The 26776-nt window shown below is 40.6% G+C and overlaps 3 protein-coding genes across 8 annotated transcripts in view; 1 reads left to right on the forward strand and 2 right to left on the reverse strand.

Annotated features, from left to right (window-relative positions):
• Positions 1-936: 936 nt before the first annotated feature.
• On the reverse strand, positions 937-3674 carry LOC105207729 (serine--tRNA synthetase-like protein Slimp). The gene is made up of 2 exons (XM_011177339.3): positions 3574-3674; positions 937-2977 (listed from the first exon to the last, which is right to left on the reverse strand). Exon 2 carries the CDS (start codon positions 2660-2662, stop codon positions 1211-1213), a length of 1452 nt encoding a protein of 483 aa, XP_011175641.2. The 5' UTR covers positions 2663-2977; positions 3574-3674; the 3' UTR covers positions 937-1210.
• On the reverse strand, positions 3570-4093 carry LOC105207813 (zinc finger protein 593 homolog). Its single transcript, XM_011177458.2, has 2 exons — positions 3782-4093; positions 3570-3674 (listed from the first exon to the last, which is right to left on the reverse strand). The coding sequence occupies exons 1-2, from the start codon at positions 3869-3871 to the stop codon at positions 3570-3572; spliced, it is 195 nt and encodes a 64-aa protein (XP_011175760.2). The 5' UTR covers positions 3872-4093.
• Positions 4094-5963: 1870 nt separating this feature from the next.
• Positions 5964-26776, forward strand: part of LOC105207730 (AT-rich interactive domain-containing protein 2) — a 62967-nt gene continuing 42154 nt past the window's right edge. For all 6 annotated transcript variants that reach the window (XM_039457348.1, XM_011177341.3, XM_011177342.3 and 3 more), the window contains exons 1-2: positions 5964-6494; positions 8188-8281. In XM_039457348.1, the coding sequence (XP_039313282.1) occupies positions 6403-6494; positions 8188-8281 (186 nt within the window). In that variant the 5' untranslated portion in view covers positions 5964-6402. The remainder of the gene's footprint in view (positions 6495-8187; positions 8282-26776) is intronic.

A 26776-nucleotide genomic window follows, 5' to 3' on the forward strand; every position in this document is an offset into this window, starting at 1 on the left:
AAGAGAGAAGAAATCTGAAGATGACCATGCCCACGATTTAGCTAATACGACGCCATCTCTACAACATGGACATACACTATGATGCCAGTGTACCGAGATTAGATTCGACACAGAAAGACCGCTAACCTTATGGGAGTTTGTGTGACTGTTAAATTTTTAATGATAAACTGACAATACAGTACTAATTTTATAATTTATTGTTATCCTGAAGTTTCATAGATATGCTAATGTATTTGTAACCCGAAAATTCTCGATTTTTATTAAAAATCGCAGTTTTGATGTTAACATCCAAGTTTGATTATCGACAGAGATAATAACTAATCAAAAAGAATTACAATTTTAAAGCAATATACAATGATGTTAAATATAAGTATGCATACTTGCTTACGAAGTATTTGTATAATAAAAAAATCAAAATTTTAATAATGTATTACTCAAATATTTGTTAATATTAACAATCATATAGTCGATAACGTCATCGCTCTTCAATTACCGCCGGGTCCCTGGGACCCCAGTGACGGTCCCGAAAATTTACTCAGGGTTGACGGTCTTTCGGTGACATTACTGATATATTCTGTTTTAAAAATATTTCGAGTTTTACAATTTGTATTCTAATCAATTAATCGCTACAATATAATTACGAATATTGACTTTTTCGTTAGCTTAGAAAATTATAAACGTTTTTACAAAATAAAATCTTAACTCTTTGTTGCAACAAATTTTTTTGATTATATTTTGCAGAATTTGAGTACTATATGAGCGTTATTAATTTCGCTGAGTGCAAATCTCGAAATCAAAATGCAAAAAATTTGTCATTAAAATCAAATTTTAACATTTTTCCTGATAGTTTTGACATCTTCACATTGGACTTGCCATTTAAAATTTTCCAATTATGAGTGCAGATTTGAAATCAGTGACTTCAATAAAATTAATAAATATTTTCAAGATGTTTATTTATCATTTTTATTCCAGCAGAAATTTCTTTTTGTAAAAAGTGCCAATTTTGATTGATCTTTTGCTTATAATTTATTGTTAATGCAAAATAATTATATATTCATATATAATACAAGTCTTAATAACACAACGATACGAAGTATGTTGTTACACAATTATCAAAGACATAAAAATAAAAAAATTGCAAAAGGATCATATGTTACATATAAACAAACTATAGTAGAATATCATAGGCAAAATTCCTTTCGTAACTACTTTACACAGCAACGTGATCGTTTGACGGTGTAAGTTCGGCAATCTTTGATGGAATCACAAACCTGTTGGGATTTTGTTCCAGCAGACAAGCTAACAGACGCGGAACGGAAAGAACAGTGCCCGATATTATTGCGGGGAAGTCCCTACCAGTGGGCGTTTGATAGGCAATCAGTAATCTCTTGCTGAAATAATCGCCATATGCGGACACATGGCCAATCTCGACGTACCGATTCATGAACGGTGACCACATTTCAAAGGACGCGCGCATCTCTTCGCAAGACTGCAACTCGGATGCAGATCGGACGATGACGCGATAGTGTTCGCACAAATCATTGTACAATCTGCACACGGTTTCCAAAAGTTCCTCGAACGATATCTTATAGAGCTCGCTCTTAGAATCTTTCACTACGACGAAAGCGTGCGCCACGGAAGCCTGACATGCCGTAAACAAGCCGCAAGCGTGCGAATCTCGTTGCAACGGTGTATATTGTCTACCGGTGGCGAAATACTTGAGCGGGAAACTTTTAGGATTTATCAGCTGCTTTGTATGCAACGCCAGAAAAGAGATCAGGCTCGCGCCGCCGACTAGGTGCATGCGATTCGGTGAGTCTCTCTCGACCTCGTTGTGGTTCTCTATCAAGAAGGCGGCCATGGGATCTTCGTGGTTTAGGCCGGAAGCTTCCACTAGAAGACTGCGACTGAAGTCCGTGCCAATCATCTTGATCATATTGTTCTCGCCAAGTACTCGGCCTGCATGCGCCAGTACCCCGAGCTCGAATAAGACTGCGTCGTTGCTTAAGTAATAATATAAAGGATTCTTGTATTCTAGTAAGTTTAGATTCGTTCCGATGTCAATGTGACTCCTTATGTTTTTCTCCGATACCTGGAGCACGTTGCCAACACTTTTCAGTATCACCGGTTTGTCAAGGGGCGTTCTAGGATCCAGCTCATTTGGCAACTTCAAGATCCTTTCTATCACATTTTCTTCCATATCCCAGATCGCTTCCTTTATCGTCTTTAGATCCTGCCGAATGATCTTAAGCTGCGTGCGCAACTTGAGTACCTCTTGCTCCTGCTCAGCGGTACGTTCGGCATTCTCCAGCAAGGTTTTTATGCGACCTGAGAGCTCCGTGTTATTGTCCTCCAATGCATATTTGTCCGCCATTATCTTCATATAGAAATCCCACGCTTCTTTCAATTGCACGACGTCCATATCTATTCCGCGCAATGTCAGATTTTTCTGTAATTTGTCTATATTGGCAAATTTTTCGTCCATGTCCAAATATGGTGTCAGATATGCGAACGCTTTGTGAGCCTTATTACCAGAAATGTACAGCGCTGAACTATAGTCCCTCTCGAAATTTGGAGGAAAAGTCTTTCGACGTACGTCGCGCATCAAAATTTTATACGTGCGCTTTAAAGCGCAAGTGAGTCTATACAAGTTATTGGTCATTGTGTCTAAATTTAAATTCCTTCTTGCATGATACAGTGAAGATACAGTGACTCGAAACGAGCTCTTACAACTTTCTATTCACTTATTTTCATTACGTTAGCATTTGGCTCAGCATCCATCTTATCCTTTATATTAAAGTTCTCCCGAGTCACAGTTTCAATCTTCCGCTTTTGCGGCGCGATGTAATTTCCCTTGCCCGCCGCTCTTTCCGATTCTTCAATACTGTATGGCTCTAGCTCGAGTGCTTTTATTCGTCGTTTGTGAACCTTGGTACTGAAGTGAGTATGCAAAGCAGTGTTGTTTATAAAATATTTCCTAGAACAAATTTTATTTTTTAGTTCCAATAAAATTGTATTATTCTAATGAATTAGATATCGTCTCATGCATTTTGTAAAAATATTTTTTACTTGAGAAATTTAACATATAAATATTCTATAATTAACGCATTTATTTACTGCGATTTAATGTATATCAGACAAATACACTTTAAGGATGTGTTGACTCTACAATTCCAACTAAAAGTTATTGAAATTTAAAAATTTCAGTCTTCTTAGGTTTAATGACAAAAAATTTTAGCCAAAAAAAGGAAACATTGAAAAATTTGACTTGTAACGACCTGTGCAGTAAAAATATCCTTTTTCACTGCAGTTTTTAGATAACTTTTAAATGAGTGAGTAAATACAAATTAACTTTAGCTTTAACGAAATATTATTAAGTACTATTTCAAAATTAATTACTCAGTTATAAATATTTTATAAAAAGACAATATTTGTACATCTATTTTTATAAATATTTTTACATAATTGCAAATTGGAATTTTTATAGAAGATTTCATCATATAATTGAATAAACGTCGAGGTACGTTTTCAACTTGACCTTTAGGTTAGGTTACGATATCGTATGGTACTTACGCGCAATGAGGGCAGTAATACTGCGCCGCTCCCGGTTTGTCAAAATCTACTTCCTGGTTTAACAGCTGCCTCACGTTCTCTTCCTTGAGATCCTCATCGATCTAGAAATCCCGAATACGTCATTGTGAGCAATGATCGCGAGTGTGAAACACATCAGCCCGTTCACGTGCCGAGGAGGTTATGGTTGAACAAAATTTACACGATTTACCTCATCCAAGTCTTTCGTCTTCCGTTTCGTTCTCCAACCTTTTTTTAAATGCGTGTCACCTCTGTGATACTTTTTACGTTTGTAGGGCATCGTTGAATTTACAAAAAGTCGCCTCGTCGAAATCACGCGGGCGTCGTCAATCACACGCTCAGACACGTGCGAACGTAGTGAACGTACACGTGAGAAATTTATCGGTACTTTCGTAATCGAGTGCGCCACGCGAAAATGACAATACCACGCATATGATGCGTTCAATATTTACTGTCATTACTAATTTATAATATACACTACACGAACGATAGATTTTTAATATACTGCATGGTATGTATGTACATATAATTGTTTTGGATAATCAAACTTTAACCTTTAAGTGGCTGGCATTTTTTAATTAAAATTTGTCAGTTTTTGAACGTAAAATTTATGCATATATACAGAACTTACATGTTGTGCAAAGTTTCCAAGTTTATCGCTGGCCACTATAGTGGCTAGAGTGGTCTTAACTCTAAATGTTAAACATTTACGAATTTCCAATATAATATGAATAATATTTTACAAAATTAACCTAATTTAATCTTAACGTAACTTTTGACTACACAATTCTTTGTTCACGTAAGTAAATTAATTTTATTATTCATTAACTTTAGGTTGGCCAAGTGTGTGAAAAAGAAAGAATCGACGGTTTAAATGGTCGCGCCTTTCGCGGCTGCGGGTCGCGGGCCGCGCGGTCGCAGTCGCTCGGCGAGAGATGGCGACACCGCGCCGCGAGGTAAGTCGCGCTCCCAGCGTTCGGCACGGGCGTTAATTCAAACGTTGCGCTGCTCTCGGCCACTCTCGGCGCTCGGCGACGGCGGCGGCAGAGGAGAAGAAGGAGGAGAAAGAATCGCGAGCTGGTGGGGGCACCCATCCATTTTGAAAGTAAAAATGTACTGTGCGATCCGGGATTTTCGTCGTTGGTCGGACGGTACAGGCCGCGCGCGCGCGAGAGGGTAAAAAAGCCGTGTGGGACGTGTGACACGCCGTGCGGGTGCCTGGTACGCGGAGTGGCCGCGCGTAAAATGACGTAGAGCGTCGCGTCGACGGGCGTGAGGCGCGCGCGCTGCCGACGTGTGTGGCGAGAGAGAGCGGAAACGGTGTGCGCGGTGCAGGCCGTCGCGGCGCGCGTCGTAGCGATCGGCGGTGGCGTACGGGAAATTGGCCGCGGTGGCTTCGCCAATGGATGCCAGGCAGCACGAGACGCCATTTTGATATACGGGCGCACGTCAAGCGCTTCGGCCTCGCTTCGCAGTGAAACGCGCTCCGCGAGAGTCGCTCACCGCCGGCCTGCGTAGGACACGCGCGGGCCGAATTCGGGCGTTCGCGAGCTAGCCGGGCATCGCGAGGCGGCTGCTGCGTGGCGTGTGGTGCGTGGCGTAACGGATCCCCGTGAATTTCGTTGACAAGTGACAGGTGAATCGATCGAAGCCTACGAGAAAGAGAGAGAGAGAGAGAGAGAGAGAGAGAGAGCAAGGCTCTTCGCCGTTCGTCGTCGTCGTCGTCATCGTCATCATCACAATCATCATCGTCGTCGCCGTCGCCGTCGTCGTTGTCGTCGTCGTCGTCGTCGTCGTCGTGTTTGTTGCGGTCTCGCGAGCCGAGAGTGGAACGAAACGGAGCGAAGCGGAGCGGAGCGGATCGGAAGCGGGCCGAACCGAGCCGAGCCGAGCGGTACTGTGTGTCGTGTCGTATCGTATCGTATCGTGTCGTGTCGTGTCGTGCCGTGCCGTGCTGTTCTCTACCGTACTGTACTGTGCTGTACTGAAAACGCGAGTCTCGCTTGTCCGCCCGCCCGCTGCTATCTCTCCCTGTAGTTGGTGCATTCCGATTTTCCTTGCACGCGGCGCGGCTTGAGTCTCGTGAAATCGCGCGCGCGGACACCCGCGTAAAAGCGTCGTACGCCGTTACGCGGCGGCGAGCAGCAGTCCGGGGGCGGCGGTACGACAAGGAAAAGCCGCCGCCGTTGCTCTTGCTGCTGCTGCTGCTGCTGTCGTTGCTACTGCTGCTGTCGTCGTCGTCATCGTCATCATCGTCGTCGTCGTCGTCGTCGTCTCCGTCTCGTTTCGCGCGTGCGAGCGAGTGAGCGAGCGAGCGTGTGATCGACGGAAGGACGGACGGAGAGAGAGAGAGAGAAAGAGAGAGACGAAAAGTGTGCGCGCGTGTGTGCAAACGCAAAGAGGCAGAGGAGGAGAAAGAGCGTGAGAGACAGAGAGAGAGAGAGAGAGAGAGAGAGAGAGAGAGAGAGAAAAAAGGGATAGAAGTATCGAAGAGGCCACCGGCCGACTTCGGTGCAGGACAAGACGCGACCCGATGTCGGGAGCGGGTCGCGACCCCGTGTCGACCCGCGGTCGTCCTCGTCCTCGCTTTCGCCCTTGCGCGACGTCGTCGTCGTCGTCGTCGTCGCCACCGTGCGCCGTAAGATCAACAGCAGCAGGACGCTCAGCGCGTAAATGTGCCCCCGTGCGCGCCCATGTGCTGCACCTCCTACTACTCTGCCCGCTGCCCCTGCGTCGTGCCCTGTAAACCCGGAGCACACCACCACCCCCGACTAGCACGCCCGCATTCGCGCGCACCTCGTACCCGCGAACATGGCCAAGATCCTCAACAAGGACCCCGTCACGTACGAGAAGGAGAGGGACAACTTCCTCAAGGACCTCCGCCACTTCCACGAGACCCGAGGGTAAGCCTAAATATTTATGTATATATACATATACATATATACGCGTCTTTCACTCCCCAACTTTCTTTTTTTAGGTTTGTTGTTTTATTGCTGCACTGCGCTGAAGAAAGAAGAAAACTGTTATTGACTAATTTTTCAACTTGCTTAAATTTCTTTAGTTTTAGTATTTTTATTTAAATACCTGAACCAAAGAAATTTAATCATTTTTAAACACTTAAACCAACAACTAATTTGCAACTTGAATATCCTACAAGATGCTTAATCTTTGGTTCAAATATTCTCCAATTTAACTGAGATACACAACAAGTACTTGAATCGTCGAAATTTAATCAAGTTGAAAAACTTGCTCAAGTTAACAATTCTTTTTCTCTCACCGCACTAGTTTTTCTTTTTACTTTCACTAAATTTCAAATATATACTTGTTTTACTTTAAGAATACAGAGAGTGTATACACTAGTCAAGCTATAAAAAACAAAAAAAACGATTCTCATATCGTATGTGTTCCCTTCCGCGAATGCGTCCCCACGAAGACTGTCTTCCTTCCTCCCCTTCCCCCCCCCTCTGGCCCATTCCTTCATATACATTTGTCTCAAACTTAGATCGTTCCTCCCCTTCCCTCTCGATCAGCGATCGCCCGACCGAACGATGGACGATCAGAAACCGCAACGACGCGCTGACGCGCGTTGAGGTTAGGTTCGACCTCGTTCCCTCGGACTCTACGAGTTTCGAGGACAAAGGTTCCTCGTGATTCTTGCTTGCCGATCGTTTTTCCACGTGGACAGTCTTGCACGCGTGACTCCGAAAGGAAAACGCCTCGAGTCGCGGAAAGACGTGAATCTTGATATATACAGTGTACATACATGCATGTGTACTAGTGCATGCATAGATTTGATCTAGCATCGAGATATTTTCGAAATGCGCTATAAACGTCTTGTTGTTGCCGCGATTCGATTTAGTTCCGGATCTTATATCACGATTACGTGAACTGCGTGAGTTTTTTTTTTTTTTCTGTATAGTGCGAAAACGGAAATGACGTGCGTTATGCACTAGTGTTTCGTAAGGTGTATGCGTTGCGATTCAGACTCGTTTTGATGAATTGGAAAACTGGATATCTGTCGGACGCCGTTTCTTTCAAAGATTCTCTATCGATTGAATTTTGCATTGAAATTATTATGAATGTAAATATTTGGTATTTTTCTCTGCTAAATCTTGATGAATTAAAAAAAAAAATACATATGTATATAACCATAAATTTGCTTAATATAACAATTATGCATAATCACTGGCAATATAATTATGAATAATTTTGGTGAATTTAATAAATTTTTATGAGTTTCATACATTTACTAAATTTATTAAATTTCTCAAAATCATTGGTAATTACATGTACAATTGTCAATAATTACACGTAATGACCAGAATAATCAAATTTACGTTAATATATATTCGATTTTTTGGCAAATTAATTATTGTAAATGATTATTATTGTTTACGTAAATAAAATCGATCGAAAAAATGCTGCTAGTTGACAAACGGTTGTTATTCCCGGCATATTATATCTTTATGAAATTAATCGTAAATTCTGAAAAGAAAAGATTGCCTTTCGATTTATCAAAAGTTAATTGTCAAATGTAATGTAACATTCATTTTAAGCCTTCATATATTTCAAAGATTCTTTTTTTTCTAATTTCAGGACTCTCTTCAAGAAGACTCCGAAGATAAATGGGAAGGATATAGATCTGTATTTGCTATATGTGGTGGTAACCGCTCATGGAGGATGGATTAAGGTGAGTTTTTTTTTTATCAAACTAAAGGAGTTTTAATTAAATGTTTTGTAAAACGTCCAATTAGCTCGTGCTCCTAATTATATTTAAAAAAAAGAACGTGCGTATCTACAGATTATAATATTAACGATGTTTTTAATATCAGGCTGTAGAGTATTGCTTAACAAGATATATAAAATATTGCAGTATTGTTATACAACGAAAAACAATCCGGTTCTGTATACGTGAAGTAACGCATCACGTACGGTTTATAATTAACGGTTAAGGAACACCACGGTGGATTCCGCCGATAAATAATTGTTTGCAAAATCATCGCGGCCGCCATCTCGTTTTGATTAACAACGCGTTTTGATTAAAGGCTCGCGTTGGACGAAATGCGAAATGAATTTTCGCCAGCCTCGCTTTTAATTAGCATCCGGTCGCAATTGATTTTGCTGGAACCAAAGTCGACGTTACGTAAAAACGCGGCGAACGCCCGGGGATAATATCGAGAATACTGCGGAAGATAGAAATTATATCGATAAATATATACATATGCGTTCTATTCTTTTACGTTAAATTACGTTTAACGAATTATAATTATAATAAGAAAGAGATTACGTACTGAGTTTCACCAATTCAATAAAATGAATAACACTACACGGAAAAAAATGACTTAGAAGTAGTAACTAAATATCAGTAGCTAGTTTGATATTTTCTATCAGTGCTAAAAATTGACTGTTAAAGATAAAATATAGTTGCTGCAAAATACAGTTTTATTAGCTAAAATAAAATGTGTGTTTTAATACGTGTAGATAAAAAAGTGGCAGCTATTCCTCAATATCTTAGTCCCGGTCTACAATTAATGTTGCAAGCCTTAAATCGTAAAAATTGATCATAGTCGATTATTCTCCTCATATTCAACTATGATTGGTCAATTTCTTACGGCTTAAGGCTTACTACGCCTATTGTAGACCGGGACTTAGGAGCATGAAACTATATACGCATTCACTAAACATTATTTGGTTCTGGTAGCAAATATTTCTTGCTGTAACTGCTAATTTTAATAACTAACAAATTTAGCTCCGGCAGCAACGATATTAGCTGTCCCTATTTTAAAGACACATTTTAGTTGCTACAGCTAAATTTTAGCTTTGTTGGCTAATCTTTTCTCTGTGTGTAATGACAATTAATACAGAGCAGGATACGAACAAGGAAGCTCCTCTTTTTTTCACCATTCTTGACGCTAACAATATTTCTAAAAATTTTTAAAAACTTTAAGTATGACCCCAATGTTCGCATATCTTATACGAATTTAAATAAATTAGGCAAATTTATCAGAGCTTAAAAAGATCAACTTCCAACCGACTTTCAGTCAAATGTCGTTTATACTTAATTCTGGCATAATTCGACATAAAATTAATTGTTTTATTTTCAAGATATTCCACCATTTTACAAAATTCCTACTATCTCGGAAAGTAAAACTAAGCTATTGATTTTCTTTATGAAATATTTTATGTATTTAAATTAAATACATAAATACTTGAACTGAAAAAATTTAATCGAATTGAAAAATTGAGTCAGATTAACAATTTTTTTTTCTCTCAGTTACTCGAGTTAGTTTCCTTGAAAAAATTTAGATTTTGTTCTCGGCCTTCGTTGCAAACCCGCTCGTCGACGGATCCGCTCGCGTGCTGGGATAATCGCGTTCGTGAATAAATCTCGATCTTTGAGCGATCGAGAGCGCAACGACGAGTATTTTTATATCGGCGTTACGCAAGTGTGTGCGAGCGCGTATTCCGAAACGCGATTTTCGAAACGCCGATCTCCTCGCATCTCGCGCTCTCAGTAGTACCATTATTAGTACGACTAACTATAACTTATGAGAATTTGGCAGATAGCGCGAGCATTAGCGTGGCCCAGATTCCTGCTCGAGGAGAGCTCCGTACGGCGACTTTAATTCCTTCGGTGATAATTGCCCGTCCACGCGTTGCGCTCGGATTAAAACGCTCGCTTTCACCTATCGCGCGTTTAAACGCGACAAATCGGTACTTGCAAGTGGAAATAATCGACTCGCGCTCTGTCGAAGCAAATGAAGGAAAAAGAGAAAAGGAAATATTATGAAATATAGTTACGGAACGAAAGTCGGACATTACACTGAGAAAAAAAAATTGTTAACCGAACTAAATGCGTTTAGTTGTTTATGAATTATTTAATTCAAGTATTATTTATTTGAGTCAAATACATGGTAATAATTTGAATGAATATCTGTACTTATCTCAACACGCATTTCTTTGAATCAACAAATGTTTGCTTGACGGCCCGTGACCGCCGCATTTAGTAGAATGAACTAATATCTTTTTAAATCAACAACTTTTTTTTCTCAGTGTAGCATTAGCTTTTGTTCCAAGAAAATAATATAATAATACGTGGAAGCAATATTTCAAGCATCTTAAGGTGGTTCGAAAGTAAACTAAAAGACTAGCCACATAAATAAAACTTTGGGAAGTTGTTCTTTAATATATAATAAACCATCTCTTAAAATTTGAGACTCTGTTGCCATGTAAATTATTGCAAACAAGCAATATAAAAAATTACTTTTTAACATAGCTCTTATGGGAGGTTATTGAATTTTTACCGGAAATGATATGATATCTTTTAAGAAAAACTAGAAATGTTAATAAAAAACTGATCACTGAAAGATGAAATCACAAGCTTTCCAGTGGTATATGAAAGGTTGTGTGTTGCCATGGATTTTTAAGAAAATTTAGTTGAGAAAGTGATGATGCATGCGTGTCACGGAAGTAAAATGGTTAAGAGGTTATAGACGCTAGCGGGAAGACGGCGAGTCTGCTGCTAGATCTACACTATCTTCACAGTACTTGCGCACTGACGCGAAAGAAGATGGGTCTTGCGATCAAGACAACATTAATCAATCGACCTTTTATAATTATTATAAATTTATAAACTACTTATAAAAATCAATGGGAACATTATCAATATTAATAATTTTTATTTAGATAAGATGTTTAGGAAAAATCATAATGTATTTTATCAAGTTTTATGTGAGTTGTATTATTGACTAACGATGTCACTTTAGAGCCACCTTAAATATTCGCCACTGATTCTTCTTCAAATTTGACCGTTTCTTATTGTACCTATCTGCATCTTTTTTCTTTTTGCCTCTTGCTTCTCTACCTTTTTTTCTTTCCGACGATTATATCCAATATGTCTTATCTAAGAAACAAGTTGTCCAAGATTCAAGCTATTAATTATTAGAAGCTTTAATAATGACTGAAGCTCATGTGTGATTTTTTACTAATTAATGACAATATATGCCCATCTACTAAGGGCATTTCAAATATCTGCTGCAACTGTAACAATTGACGGAAGAATAATTGAATAATTGTATGTCTGCCTTTATCATTGTCTTTTAATAAGTCGATAGAAAGTTTAAGATGCTCTATTTCTCACACTATAACACTGCAAATAACCGGATGGAAACATTGAAAAATCGGTTTCAAGAGATATAGAGAGTCTTAATGCGTTTGTATTATAAACAACTTGATCATGGTCAAGCTTAGTTTTCTTCCATTGTTAAAAGACAAGCTTTGCTTTGCTTTGTAAGCAAAATATAATATTTTCTGTATATTTGACTTATGTCAACTTTTAGTAAGATATTTTGTATCAATACAAATAATCTCAAAATATAATTGGGAAGGGTCAAATTAACGAAATGGCAATACTGGTCAAAAGCAGTTTTTAATGTTTAACATTTATCTAGACGAATTTACAGACATATACAATGCTATTAATACTTTAGATAGCTTGACATCATGTACTGAGAAAAAAAAAGTTTGATATTTGTCACTATAATTAGATTGTAAAATAATTATGGCTAAGAATTCCATTTTTATATTTATTACTGTTACAATAAAAATTATTAATAATATCTTTGTGTTAATAATTCTACCAACTATAACAAAATTTTATTATAAATTATGGTAATTTCAAATATATTAATATAGTCAGTATCAAGATATGGATGATGAAGATAAAATAAACGTTTCTGAATGCATGGTAGATACAATCTAATTATAATAAATATAACTGTTTTTTAACATCCGATTATTATTTACTTAACTATAGTTCGCATAGTTAAAAAACTACTATAAACATATAGTTGGCTATAACTTATAGTTAAATTATGATAATTGCAACCACTATTTCTTCTTACGTCTATTTCTAATGTACTTTAACTTTAATCTCAACTTAACTTACTCTTTATTTCTTTTTAATTCTTAGAACTAGGAAAACATGAAGAGTAAATTAAACTGAGATCAAAGTTAATCTATCTAATCGGTACAGATGGACATTGGTGTAACATATGTCAGTAGAGTGGTGAGTGGTCAGAGGCAGTTTGGTTCGAGTCGCGATTGTAGCTAAATTTGGTAACATGTAAACACAGAGAACAGGTAAAGAGTCGTCGTCTGAATTCCGTGACAGAACTTTGTATATCGGATGGGAAATCATTCCATACAGTCGTAGAACAGTGCAGCATTTGAAGTAGATATTCAGTGGGACAGCGCGGTGGAAAAGCAAGCATATAATTCCGAGTTCTAGCTGATATATTTCTGATTTCTTATAATAGGCAATATATGCAAAGTTATAGAAGAGAGAGAGAGGGGGGGGGGGAGAAAGAGAAACGTAATGTGTCGTCATTGAGAAAATGGATCTCGTGACAGCCATCACGATAGTATTTCTCCTCGATAATGCAGATTGTAATCTGCCTTGACGGACTTTCACGACTACGTTCGCCGTCGCATTAATTTTCCGGGCGACACGTCGCCGTCGCGCGTTGCACCGTGAGCACGCCATTGTTTTGTGTCTCTTTCTTTACGAGCGTGTGACCACGACAACGAACGAGAGAGCCGATACGCGCGCGCTCCGCGATTTCGCCGCGATGTTTACGACCGATTGATTATCGGTCTTGACTCTCGTAACGACGAAGGTGGTGTGCTGTGGTGCGGCTCTGCCCGGCGTTCGTTCGGTGAAACCGCGCGCGCGGCGATAAGTGACCACGGTTATTATCACGCTCGTGTTTCTGCCCGCGTCGCGTCGTGTCTCTCCTCGACGAGGGGCCGGTTCCCAATCTTTATGCGGCTTATTTAGTTGTTCTCGATCGAGCAACGAGATCTTTTCAATGCGGCGCCCGGTGCTTTAAGTGGAGACTTCGGAATCAAAGAGTCTGGGCCGTGAGGCGATTTTGTCTAAATCCTGCGAGAGAGGATATACATTAAACTAGTTCTCTTCCTCATTCTCTGAGAATTGACAAAACATGGCATCTTTACATTTGAACAGTTCTCGCAAACGAGATTCGCGGATTTGCTTTAGACCCTGGCTCCACCACGTCTGTTTAAATCCATCATCGTGCTTGTCTTCTTCTACACGCTGACGCGTCTTTCTCGTCGAGAGCGCGAACACGTTATCAGCCCGAAATGCGTTTATGCCCGCCCACGATGACATAACTCGCGTGTCGAGACTTTACGCACTTCCTCCCTTTCTTCCCGCGTCGGCGGAGACGGAGGCGACCGCGGCCGCGACCACTCTCTTCGACCTTCGGCGCGCGCTCTTCTCCGGAGAAAGAACGCAGCCGGCGCGCGGCGTCAATGATCGAAGAACGGCGGCACAATGGAGGGAGGAGAGTGAAGACTAGACTGGGGCAGGGAAGGGGAAACTTGGAGGATTCACCGACGCATATGGTCATCAGAGGTTAATAACTCCTTCGATTGCCAATCGTTCGATAATTGTAATATTTATACTTGTGCAAGGAATAAGAAGAAAATTAACGGTGCCGACTAAGGTTTTAAGCTGGCTTCTTTGTTCTTATTTCTGTAGAGTTTGAAAAAATCCGAGTATTTTTAACAAAGATTAGCTTAGTGGGTTTTATTGATTTTTTTCGAGTTTAAGGTTTTTATTTTTTATAGTTTACAATGATTAACAAAATTTGCTGTTTATATGTATCTATAATTTATAAGAATCATTCATGCGACCAGTCTTTAGACCCCTTTTTTTATTTAATTTATTTGTTTACAAAAAATGATTCCATCATGTATGAGGTCTTAAGAACAGATTTGTAAATTTGCTCAAGAAAAATAAAAGAAAAGGAATTTTTAATCATTAATATTTAAAGGACGAAAATTAAAACAATAGTAAATCATTTTTTTTAACAGTAATTGGAATAATGTTTCTTGTGTGACTTTTTAAAATACTTTTTTTCTAATTTTCTGTGGAAAAACTAGAAAAATTTTTATTGGGTTAGATTCACTTCGTCAAACCTCTGTGTTCATTTAGCTTGCTACACACTATGATTACTCTCATAATTATTTTAGTCGTCTGAGTACTTTAATTGACCCTGTAGTTCATTCTATTTTCCTACATACTGTAATGACTGTCCTCATTGAGAGACCGTAATAATTTTAACATTTAAGGTGTAATTGACTTCCGACGTTCCTCGGAATCGATTATCGAATTTCGATGGTATTACCCAATATCATTAGACTGCGATTCCGACCGATAGATGATATAGTACTCTGTAGAAGCATACACACACACACACACACACACACACACACACACACACATATAGTTAAGTATATGTGTATACAGGGTGGCTTTTAAGTATTCTGAAAGATCTAAAGGATGATCCTTCATATTAATTCAAGACAAACACTTTGTATAACTATAATAATTTAAACTTTATTAATTAGAAATACAGATTGGTATGCCGAAGATATATACAGTATGCAGTATAAAACTAGATAAGTGTTTGATTGTAGACAATAGACGGGGTTACAACTGAAATGATAGTGTAACTCCTGACATGAGTAATAAATTATAAATGAGTATAATAAGTTAATATAATCGGAAAAATGCAGATTTACTGTTTGGTGTAATGCATATATCAAAACGTTGTAAAACTTCATATGACTATATGTCTACAATTGCTCAGCTTCAAAGATAAAAGATACCAGTTTTCTCGTAAAAAATTTTCCGCTTATTTTTTGGTCCGCCCCTGACTGAACAAAAATAAAATCTTTAAGAACTATCCCGTATATTCGAATTTATCGATTTGAGTCTGATCATGTGAATTATTTGCATCGATATCGAACGCCTAGATAAAAACATTAGGACAACGTGGATGCGACGTGAGGTCAAGGTCGTTCGCGGAGGTATCATACTAGGCGGGTGAAATAGATCATGAGGCAATGGTAAGAGAGGAGAGAGAGGAGAAGCAAGGAAAAGGAGAAGGGAGGGCAGGGAAAACGGAGAAAGAGGAGACGAAGGGGAAAAGAGAATAGAGAACAGACAGCACGAGGAGGAGACGGTGGTGTGGATGGTGGAGGTGGTGCGAAGGGGCTTCCCCTCAACAAGTGTGATCGAGCTCGAAGCTCGTCGCTGAACTATATGACGTGCAAACTGGCCCGGTCGCGCCGCGGTCGGAATGCTTCGCTTGCGCGAACGGGGATAGTTTCTGGCGCATCGGCAGCTATCGGTTGCTACGTCACGTCTATCTCCAGATTCTTGTGATAGATAAGCTGCTTTGCGAACCGTGAGATTTCTGAAACTCTCCTCCGGAGTAACACACTAAGAGATCAAAATGATGGCAATTACTATAATTTAATTATAATTTATAGTATTCATTTTTAGTGCTAAATATTTTTAGTTGCTTCAGCCAAGCAAATTATAGTTATTAATTATTATTTTTACGTAAACAGTAAGCTAGAGAAAAAGAATGTTTAAAAAATGGTTGTATCTTTTATAACTGTGATCATATTTACTTAAAAATATTTATTCTGTTTTTATCACCTATCTTCATATTTTACCAGGATTGGATAAGTTCAAATAATTTTTTAACTAAATTAAATTGCAGTTGATGGTTTATAAAATGTAATAAGGTTACGTTAAAAGTTATATGTACAAAAAATCAACTAATTGCATTAAGGTTAAATTAAGTTAAATAAAAAGTTAATTTTGAAAAGTATTTAATCATTTTAAAATAGAAATTTGCAAGTTTTTAAAATTACATTACTCAAAACAATTACAATGTGGATTATTAAATTTAATATTTGATTTGTAAATTTAGTTTATAACAAAGAAATATTTTTATGTGGGAATGCATTTTTTCGTTTATAATTTTTTTTTACATAGATAAATACTTAACTTAAGAAAAATTAATAAATAAAAATTTATGTATTTTTAAAATAGTTATAGTTAAAGTTAACAATTAAATCATCAAAATAAAGTTAAAAGTTATCGACTTTTTAACTTTATTATTTAACTTTTAACTTTTTAACTATTTATTACTCTATAGTTTACTATATTATTCTTTACATCTTGCAGAGTAAAAAGTGAAAATCGAACCTGTGCATTCTCAAACAAATTGTCATACTAATATCAATACAATAAAATAATAGTAAAAATTGTAATTAAAAAATTAATTAATTTTTCACGTTTTTACGAGATTTAGAAAGTAATAATGGAATTTATTAGAAATTCTGATTTATAGCAAAACTGGTAGAGCTATCATGGTAGAATTATAAACATGGGATTATTATCACCAACATTATATAAATAATAACTATAAAAATAGAGCTCCTAATGAGAATTTTTTACCGAATTAATTATGGTCATAAATAGCAAACACGTTTTCTCAGTGCATTTGTTCTAAATGCGAAAGATTTTTGCCCGTGTGAAAATGAAACTTTTATAAATTGCACAAAATAACAAAATTTCAGAAAAAAAATCGCGAAACATGCACGATTTTTTGATCGCATTAAGGTAAATCAAGTGAGAGAGAAAACTACTTGAATCGAGAGAGGGGTGCGATTTAAGAAATAACCGCGAAAAATGCAACGTGAATGTTTTACGATAATCGATGATTGGGGTCAGAGCGCAATTTACTGGCACGTCTAATCGAAAATGAAAACGCCGATAACGATGATTGTAATTAGATTCTCTTTAGCGAGACGTCTTCGCACTCATACAGTTGCGAGAGGACACATCGTCGACGACGAAAGTTGTTCCCTTTGTATATGGACTTCGGTCTTATGCTCGGAGCATCGGGTTCAGCACCGGGAGTGGCGTATTGCGTTACCGGCGAAATTATTGTCCGCTACGTGGCCGGCGACGGTTCGACTCGCGTGACAAAATTTACGCCGATTCGGTCGGCCGTCTTCCGCAGAGGCACTGTACTTTGCGGAAAGTTCAGTAAGCCCGAGGAGAAATGTACGTGTGTGTGTGTGTGTGTGTGTGAGAGAGAGCGCTTTGTGGATTCTCTAAAGCTGCTTTTGTCTACGCCGCCTGCCTCACCGGCGCGCGGCGCGGCGGAAGCGACCGCGCCGAGCTGTAATTAGTGTTTTACAGACGGCGGTACGAGACGACGAAGGATTAGTAGTATAAAAATGGCCGGATGATTTTTTTCGCGTCGGAAAACCTCTCTGAGTCAGCTGCACCCGACGCCGACGGTTCTCCGTGACCGAATTAATTAAATAGCGGGTTCTCTGGTGAAAATTATCCCTTTCTTATGCAACAACTTTGCAGAGTGTCGTCTTGTAAGAAGATTTCATCTTTTGTCTCAATTTTCTGTCAAGTGTACACAAAGGAAAAATTAGCATCAACAATCATTGTCTCATATATGAGCAAGAATGTAAAATCTTTAGAGTTTGATGATCTTAAAGTTCAGCAAAATCTCCCTCTCTTTATTATATTTTTATTTCAATATAACAATAGTCATCTAGAAAGCAATATTATTCTGCGACAATTATATTAAATTATGTTATTAAAAAAATTTAAATAAGAATATTTAACAATGTGCACATTTACTGGAGAGATAGGCGTTGTGGAAGCTGCTTTTCCGTCTCCTGTACGTGTTGAAGTTTGGATGTCCTCTTTCGCACATAAGCGCCTCTTTCTTCGCTCTCTCGGCAGGAACAACCTTGACGTTATTAGAAACTCTGCGGTTGGTGCTGCGTGGATACCGGAGACGCGGATGTTAAACCAGATGCTTTGTCGTTTGAAAGTCCGCATAGAAAGAAAAAGGACTTTATCCGCTGGCGTTATCTTGTTCTTAGCAGTTTGCAGCTTCGTCCGCCGTGCGCATTCGAGGTACAAGACCGATGTACGTTTAGTATCGCCGTCGAGCATGTACGCACGGACGCACCATCGCGCGCGTCTACATCTCCTACGTTTCCTCAAACGATTCCGTTCTTTCGCGCGTGCGAATGATATCGAAATGCATGTGCGCGTTTGTCACCCGCTCTCCGCGCCGCCGCGCCGTGCTGCCGATCGTAAGCGTTTTATCTCGGTTCTCTGGTTTCGACGTCGCCCGCTAGTGAAGCAAGGAAGCGAATCCGCGTAATCGTATTACCATCCTCCTCGTCGTTTCACAAAGCGTCGTTGTTATATGAATAATTCGCTCTTGCGTTACGTAAGGTCCTTCTCGAAATATAGATTGGACAGATTGGATTATATCAGTAATCAAACGTATGACATTATTAAGGCGAGATTAAGACGGGGCGGCGGTAAGCGCTGCCTCTTGTGCTAGCACGCCCGAGAATAAATTCCGTCTCGTTGGCCGGTGATCGCGAAATTTAACACACGAAGGATGAGGGGCGGGCGATGATTCTGCTCGGAATCGGAGCTTTGTAGCTATTTCTCTACTCATTATCTGAACAGGGCGATTGCCAAACATGTGGCGTGACGCGGCAAAGAGTAAGCGCGTTTTTACATAAATTAACCGAAGCTCTCGAATCTTCCTGGTTTTCAGCACTTTGTGCTACAAAATATATGATCCGAAATTTCTGAAGCATTCTGTCGGAAATATCTAAAAATACCAATCTCCCGCGTGCGCGCGAAATGAGAAGAACGCGAGGGCGGCGAGAAAACGAACGGCAGCGGCCGTGTTAAAAGCTCTTTCGGGCTTGCGCGCCGTCATAAAATTCGTCCACTCAAACTGTAAAAAGGTATGGTCGCTTTCCCGCGACTAACGAGGCGGATGCATTCTAATCCCGAGTGTTCGAAGCCCGTCTCCTCTCGAACCAATGCCGCGATGCGTCGCGACATTAAAAGCTTTGCCCCTTCCCCCTCCCCCGTCCCCGTCTCTCTCTGGCGCGCGCGCGCGTCTCATCTCGCACCGTAATTACATTCTCTCGGAATTCGGTATAAACGGAAGTGGAGGCGAGGTATCGTCGTCGCGCGACTAATGAACGGATTAATCCCGTTCTCGAAAAGGAGAAAAAAGAGAGCCGCCAGTAACCAAATATCCTCTCGACCTTTTCAATGCGAATCTTCTGTGTGAGTTTTACTCAACGATGAATTCTACGAGAGAGATTTGCGAATTTAAAGCTTGACGATTTGTAAAAATTTAAGGTTTCTAAAATTGCAATAAAAAAAAAACCGGAAATGCATCCTTGCAGCAACGACAAGGACATTGCCAAGTTTTGAGTTGAAAGTGCATCTGACCGCATGCTCGCGCTATCGTCGTCCCACTTCGCCCCGTTCCGCCCCGCTTCTCATCTACGTCGGCCTCATCGTCGTTATCTGCTCCCGCGATTATCGAGAGTATCGACTACGACCGCGTACCGGTTCTGACCCGAACAAGCTTGAGCTCTTGCAGACGGACGTGCAGGAGAAATGTATCGCGCGAGTGAGCGAGCGAGCGAAGAGGCGCGGGTGAGAACTGAGAGAAAGCGCACGCTCACACTCGCTCACTCTCTTAGGCGGTCCAGCCTTCTCAAGGGCGAGACTGGCTGGCTAGTGGTGGTCGAGGCGCACCTCATTGCCTCCGCCGCCGCTGTCGGGTGCGCGTCATATCGGACTGCTCCGTAGTCTGGCATTGGTCTGGTCGTTGCATGCGTTGCGTGCGAACCCAAGTCCGGTAATGCTGAGTCAGTCAGGTGCATCACCGGCGCGGCGCCTCGCGCTTGGCCTGCATCATTTCGCGAGATGGAGAAGATAGAAAACGGAGTTATTTGGAAATAAAGAGCGAGAGAAAGAGAGACGGAAAAAGATCCAAGATCGCTCAAGAGAGACAAAGGAAAGAAAGATATGCTGAGAAAATAGAAGCGGAAAATAGAGAGAAATGTTCGCTTGTTCATTCGTTCATTCACTCGTGCGTCCTTTCGTTTATTCGTTCGTTCGTTTGTTCGTTTGTTCGTTCATTCGTTCGTCGTCCGCTCGTCGTTCTCCGATGACGAGGGCACGGTCGATATGGCAACGCCGCGCCCCACTACACGCATACCGGCGCCGGCATCGCCGCCCGATGCAACAGCGGCAACGCCGCGCGATGCCACGCGGGGAGGGGGGCCGTGCTAGCCTCACACGCTGAACAGCGAGGAAAGCGACCTCATGCCCTGCACACATGTGCGCACAGCCGGGGGACACTGAGGAGAATGAGGGAGATGGAGTGGCAGCAAGTGTGTGTGAGGGACAGAGAAGAAACGGCGGAGCGGTTGGTCGGTCGGTCGGTCGGTCGGTCGGTTGGTTGGTTGGTTGGTTGGTTGGTTGGTTGGTTGGTTGATTGGTTGGTTGGTTGGTTGGTTGGTTGGTCGGTTGGTCGGTTGGTCGGTCGGTCGGTCGGTTGCATTTGTCTGTCCCACGCACGCGCCACGCTGCCGAAATTGGCGATGCACTTGCCCTCACTCGGGGATTCCTACCCTTCCTACGGAAAAAATAGTTCCGTCCACCTTCGTCGCGATGCATCGCTTCAAGTGGACGAGCCGTCGCTCCTTGCGGACGATAGTGTGACGAGTTGCGCTTGGACGAGATATTTCTTAAAATTATTTCGAGGAAATGCACACATTCCTCGAGTCATGGAATACCTAAACCGTTTTTGTACATACAAACGAATATTTAAATATTAACTTGGAAATTAGCTAATTGAAACGTATGAAAAATTAACAATTTAGGCGTCCCAAAATGTACATTAAACTTTTTTTTTTAGAAGTTCTTACAATGGTCATTCTTACAATGTGTCGAATGTTATTTTCTAATACGTAAAGACAAGTCTGCTCCTTCAAACAGCCTTCCTTTGTCCGATACTTTGGAGCGCTTCTCGTTGCCTAACCTTATCCTTGTTCAGCCCCATATGTTCCATGACGCGTCTCCTGTGCGGAGAGTCGCGTGATTCGTCGGCCTGGCAACCGTATTTCTTTTCGCTCGCCTGTTAATCGTAGGTAACGACACCTACTAACACCTTGACGAGCACACCGCGCGCGTGAGGCCGTGCGGTCGAGGCACCCGGCTCTCTAGTAGAGCGAGAGAACGCGTGGCGTGAGAAAAGGGAGAAAGAAAGAGAGAAAGAGCGAGAGAGAAAAGTCTAAGGAGAGGCGTTCCGCGCGTGCGACGTTGCCGCGTAGAGCCGTCTCGGCACCTCTCGGCTCGACTCGGGTCGGGTCGTTTCCGTGAGCGTACGTTCGCGCGCGCGGAGGCGCCGAACATCGGCAACATCGCTATCTCCCGCCGCTGAGATAAATAGAGATGGCCTGCCGCGGTGCGCTGCCTTACGCTCGTAAGACACGCACACACCGTTAGTTCAAGGAAGGAGCGAGACAGACGATAGACTGGCCAAGGAAATCGTGCCGCTCGGAGCGATCGTTGTTCCTCTTGCTCGCGAAAATCCAGCTTTGCTCGAATACAGGTGATCACTCGATATGTGGATGCCGATTGTGTCGCGCTTTTAGATGAGTATTGAACGTTTCAAGTAGGGTTAATAAAAATCAGGTTTAAAAAGACAATTTTTTTGTTTAAAATATTTTTATTATAATAATACATAATGTATAAATGTCCCAGACTTTGCGTATCATCCGTTAATAACAGATTCTTGAGAGCATTTTGAGACGAAAATCCTAATACCAAAATGTCGATGCTACAGTAGTTTTTAAATGAGAAAGGTTTAAAGTTGGCAAATCAAACTGTCCAAAATTTGCGCGCTCAGGTATGACACGTTGCACAGTAGTGTTCCTAAATATGATATTTATTTTTCAGATTGATTTTGCGTATATCTTTACGGTACGATGGTATATCTTCGCAGTTCGCTGGTTGCATTTAGCATCAATCCTAACATTATTGCGAATTGCGTAGCTGCGGCTGATGCATCGCTTCCGCGACGCGCGTACGGAGATATCATAGAATTTTTCTTCGTCGCGAGGGTCGCATACGTCGCTTTTTACCGTCCCTTTCGACACACCGCGCTCTTCGCCGCACTGCCACGCCGTTGTCTCGCCGCATGACCGTGTTTGGCGCGTTTTTACTTCTTGCGGCCGCGGGGAAGAACTCAGCGGTTTGCTTTACGTTCGCCGATAAAAGTACTCGTTGCACCAACCGTGAAGCAGCCTTGGTTAACCGATCCTAACGATCGACAATCTTTCTCTCTTTTTCTCTCTCGCTTACACGTTTGCGCTCTCTCTCTCTCTCTCTCTCTCTCTCTGTCTGTCTTGATCTCTTCCTCTAGCGTTCATATACTTGGTCAACGAGGCAGTCCGCTCCGCTACTGTTTGCTTTCGCATTCTGTTTACCTTTAATTATTGCACATTTTTTATTTCCGATGATATATCACAAAAAAGGATCAACGTTGCGAATCCAGCATTCGTTCTGCAATATGATACATTCGTTATATAAATTCGTTAACGATACTGAATACGTACGCGAATATCTGGTTGAGGTTGACAAGGTATATCGTTAACGAGCACGTCGTCACCTCTTTAACCAGCCTGCGACTAATCTCATGATCAAATAAAAGTGCGTATTATTTTTCTGGAAACATTCTTATTACACTGGGATAAAAATGTTTGGTATTTGTAACTATAACTGCATGGTAAAATAATTATGATTAAGACCTCCATTTCTATAGTTATTACTGCTCTAATAATTAGTAATAATAACATCGTATTTGTAGTTTTACAACTATGACAACATTTTGCTATAAATTATGATAATTTCAAATATTAATATAATAAAATTTTAAAATAATGGTAAAAATAGAATCAACATTTTTATGCACTACTCACAATTATAGTGAAGAACTACCTTTACAAGATTTTCTTACTATTATATTTACCAAGATTGGGTAAGTTAATATATCTCTTTGACTAAATTCAGTCAAAGTTAACGAATTGTAAAATTAATTTAGTTTCTAAAGATTAGATTAGGTTAAATTAAAAGTTAATTTTAAAAAGCATTATTTATATTAAAATTAGAAATTAATAATTTTTTAAGTTAAATTTTTCAAAACAATTATAATACAAGTCATCAAACAAATTCTTAATATTTTATTGTTTAAATTAAGTTTATGTGAAAAAAACAAAAAAAAATATTGTTTTTTTATGCAGAAATGTATTTTTTCTTTTATAATTTTTTTCTTTTACAGGTAAATTTGTAAATTAGGAAAACAGTTAATAAATTAAAATTTATGTTTCAAAAATAACTAATTGAAGTTAGTTTTAAATCATTTAAAATGAACCAAGTTAAAGTATTAACCTTTTAACTTTATTATTTAATTTTTCACTTTTTAACTGTTATTTAATTTTTAACTTATTACTCACCTTTGCTATTTACATAATAATAACTAATAACTATGATTTCTATGGTTAAAATAACTGTAAATATATAGTTGACACCAAAAGTGACTGTGATTTATAGTTAAATTATAATAATTACAATCACTTTTTCTCAGCGTATATCTTCTTTATAATAGAATCTAACCGAAAATAAGTTTCTATTGTCTTTCGCTTATACATTTGTCCATTTCGCGGTCGCGCGTCTCTCGTGCGAGATTTGAGTTTCTTCATAGATTCCTATTGGGATTTGGCGTTTGAATAGCGTGGGTTAATTATGAATTCCGACTATTCCTATCGGCGAAGCACTTCGCAAACCCACAAGGCGGGCGATTTTCTCGATTCTTCCTTTTGCTCTTTCACGCGCCGCCCGCACCCGCACCCGCCCCATCTCCGTCGCGCGAAAGACATTGGTATTAATGGCCTTGGCCGACGGTACCAGTTGGTAAGCCATCACTCGAGCACGAGCTGCAGCACTTGGAGGTCACTGCACCTTTCCTCTTTGCTCTCCGTACATCGCGGGCCATCTCTCCCGGCCGTTTTACGACGCGCGCGCATGTTTCGCGGAACTCTTTCTTTCGTACACTTTGAAAACTGGTCGCGCGATGAGGTGATTATAGGTGCGATTGAATTTTTGTCAAATTCAATCGACTGCTACCAGTCTCCTCGAAGAAAAGTGTCGTGAATTCTGCTTTTAAATACTACACCCGGGGAAAAGAGTTGAATGCTTACATACTTGAATCAAAGAGATTTCATCAAGTTGAAAAACTATTAGTTAAATTATCAGCTTTTTTTTCTCATTGTTAATGCATCTCTAATTGTTTGAATTCTAAGAAAAATTCTTTTGTAATCGTCTTGTATAGAAGCGTTTATATTGAATTTCATAAAAGTGAATATTTTACATATACAATCTCGTCGCATTTTGTACGCTTCGTAACGATGATTTTGATAGACGAACTGTGCAGGAACACGAGCGACGAGCTCCGTAATAATTTAAGTCTGGTGACGGCGATAACTCGCTCGCGTTACAGCTCTCGTAGATTAGTTTACGTTACGCAACGTAAGCCACGAAGCCAGGACGGGAAAAGAGTGTGCAGTGCATGCACCCATTGTGTTTCGCGACCGCCGCGTACAGACCGGCTGCATAACAACGTGGCACCCGCATGTTCTTGCAGATGTACAAACCAGCGTGGCGACGCGAATCGTTTACTTAAATATCCGAGAGATGCGACTCGCCCCGGCCATTTTGGTCGTAAACGTCAACGGTAATATTAACGGTGGCACGACATACCTTTTGAGAGCTCCCAAGCGCCGCGCCGCACCACGTCGCGCGGGAATCGACATTCTCAGCATTAATTGCGTACTGCGCGTACGCGTTTAATCGATTAATGTGCCTGTTCAATTATTTAGGAAGAAAATTGACAGCGATGTCGCTTAATCGAAAAAGACTGCGGCTCTTTGGGAGATCTCTGTTAATATCGTATAGTTTTATTTGAACGTTCGTAACTGTAAAATGTAAAATATAAAAATTTGCGTTATTATTGACACTTTCTATAGCTTTTCGTTCGTGCTTTCTCTTGAGTTGAACTTTGTTGATCGCTCGCTAAAGAACGACTTTCGTTTGACGAAGAAAGATATTTCATTAATCGATGAAAGGCGCTTCGAAGGGGTTAAACGCACGGCGAGAGACGTACGGCGACTTGTAAGTAGCCTCGGAGCCGCGGAGCCGCGGTGTCGAGCGCTGGTAGCCGCGCGTGTTAAGTCTAACGTCCGGTTACATTATGTAGCGTCGGCAAAGCGAGAAAGAAGAGAGCGAGAGACGCGAAGCGCGCGACATAAACCCGGGGACTTTATTAGCCATCGTCGAAGTGGGCATTTTTATGACGGGCGCGGCGATAATTACACGACGTAAATAAAAATTTGCCCGTACGATTCCTCTTTACGTCTCTTTTTTAACGCCTCGGCGGCGGCGAGACATCGAACTGTCGGTCCGCGGATTGTGTTCATCCCAGAAATAAAAGCTCCGCGCGTGCACACACACACACACACACACACATACTCGTGGATCGAAATATCATTTCTTCCTGCTCGCGCGATTACACGACGCGTAGTATTATACTCGTGGGTCTGATCGCGAATCGAGTCACGCTCGTTTCTAATGCCGCGCAGCGCGCAGGCCGGTTTTAGTCGGCCGCCGCCGTCGCCGGTCACTCAGCGCTAATTATAATTAACTAAACTCTTCTGTTTTGCGACGTTACGGCCTGCCTCGAGAGACGCGCGTATTGCGACCTCCAAATTTTCTAAAGATATTGCTAATTCGTATTCCACGGGCGTCTCGCGACGCGGCACGTTTTTTTTTTTTTTTTAACTTGCCCCTTTCTTCTCTCGAGATGCGGAGTTGCTATGGCCAATGACACGTTGCGTTTCGCGTGGTTGGCGAACTTTTACGTCGCCGTTCACGCGTAACGCACCGCTGGTGTACGCCACTTAGCGATATAATGCGGATGCCCCGATATAACGCATACTCAGCTTCTTCGGCATGACGGCCGTCTTATTGGAACCTACCATTAACAAAGGAGAACCAACGCGAATAATTGAGGCAATAAAGAATGGCCAGATCGCATCAACGAGATGATGATCTGCTAACGTCTTTGGATTCGAACGTTCCCGAACGTTTCTTTTTATTATACTACACTTCTCGTTCAGAAAGGTCCTGGAAGTATTCTATATATTTAAAAAAAGAAAACTGTCAACTCCGGGATAATACGGGATTCCCTTCATCATCGTTTCGCTCTAACCACACAGAAAAACATTTTTATTAAACTGTTGAAAAATTTAGCTAGACACAGAAAACAGTTTTGTTGGATCGTTAAAATAACTATATAGGACACTCAAATTGATTGCA

The sequence above is a fragment of the Solenopsis invicta genome, chromosome 14, assembly GCF_016802725.1.
Source record: "Solenopsis invicta isolate M01_SB chromosome 14, UNIL_Sinv_3.0, whole genome shotgun sequence".
Classification (NCBI taxonomy): Eukaryota; Metazoa; Arthropoda; class Insecta; order Hymenoptera; family Formicidae; genus Solenopsis; species Solenopsis invicta.

Coding starts and splice junctions, on each gene's coding strand:
- LOC105207813 (XM_011177458.2), bottom strand. CDS start 3,871: ATGCCCTACAAACGTAAAAAGTATCACAGAGGTGACACGCATTTAAAA. Junction 3,675..3,781: donor AGACGAAAGACTTGGATGAG/GTAAATCGTGTA, acceptor CGGGATTTCTAG/ATCGATGAGGATCTCAAGGA.
- LOC105207729 (XM_011177339.3), bottom strand. CDS start 2,662: ATGACCAATAACTTGTATAGACTCACTTGCGCTTTAAAGCGCACGTAT.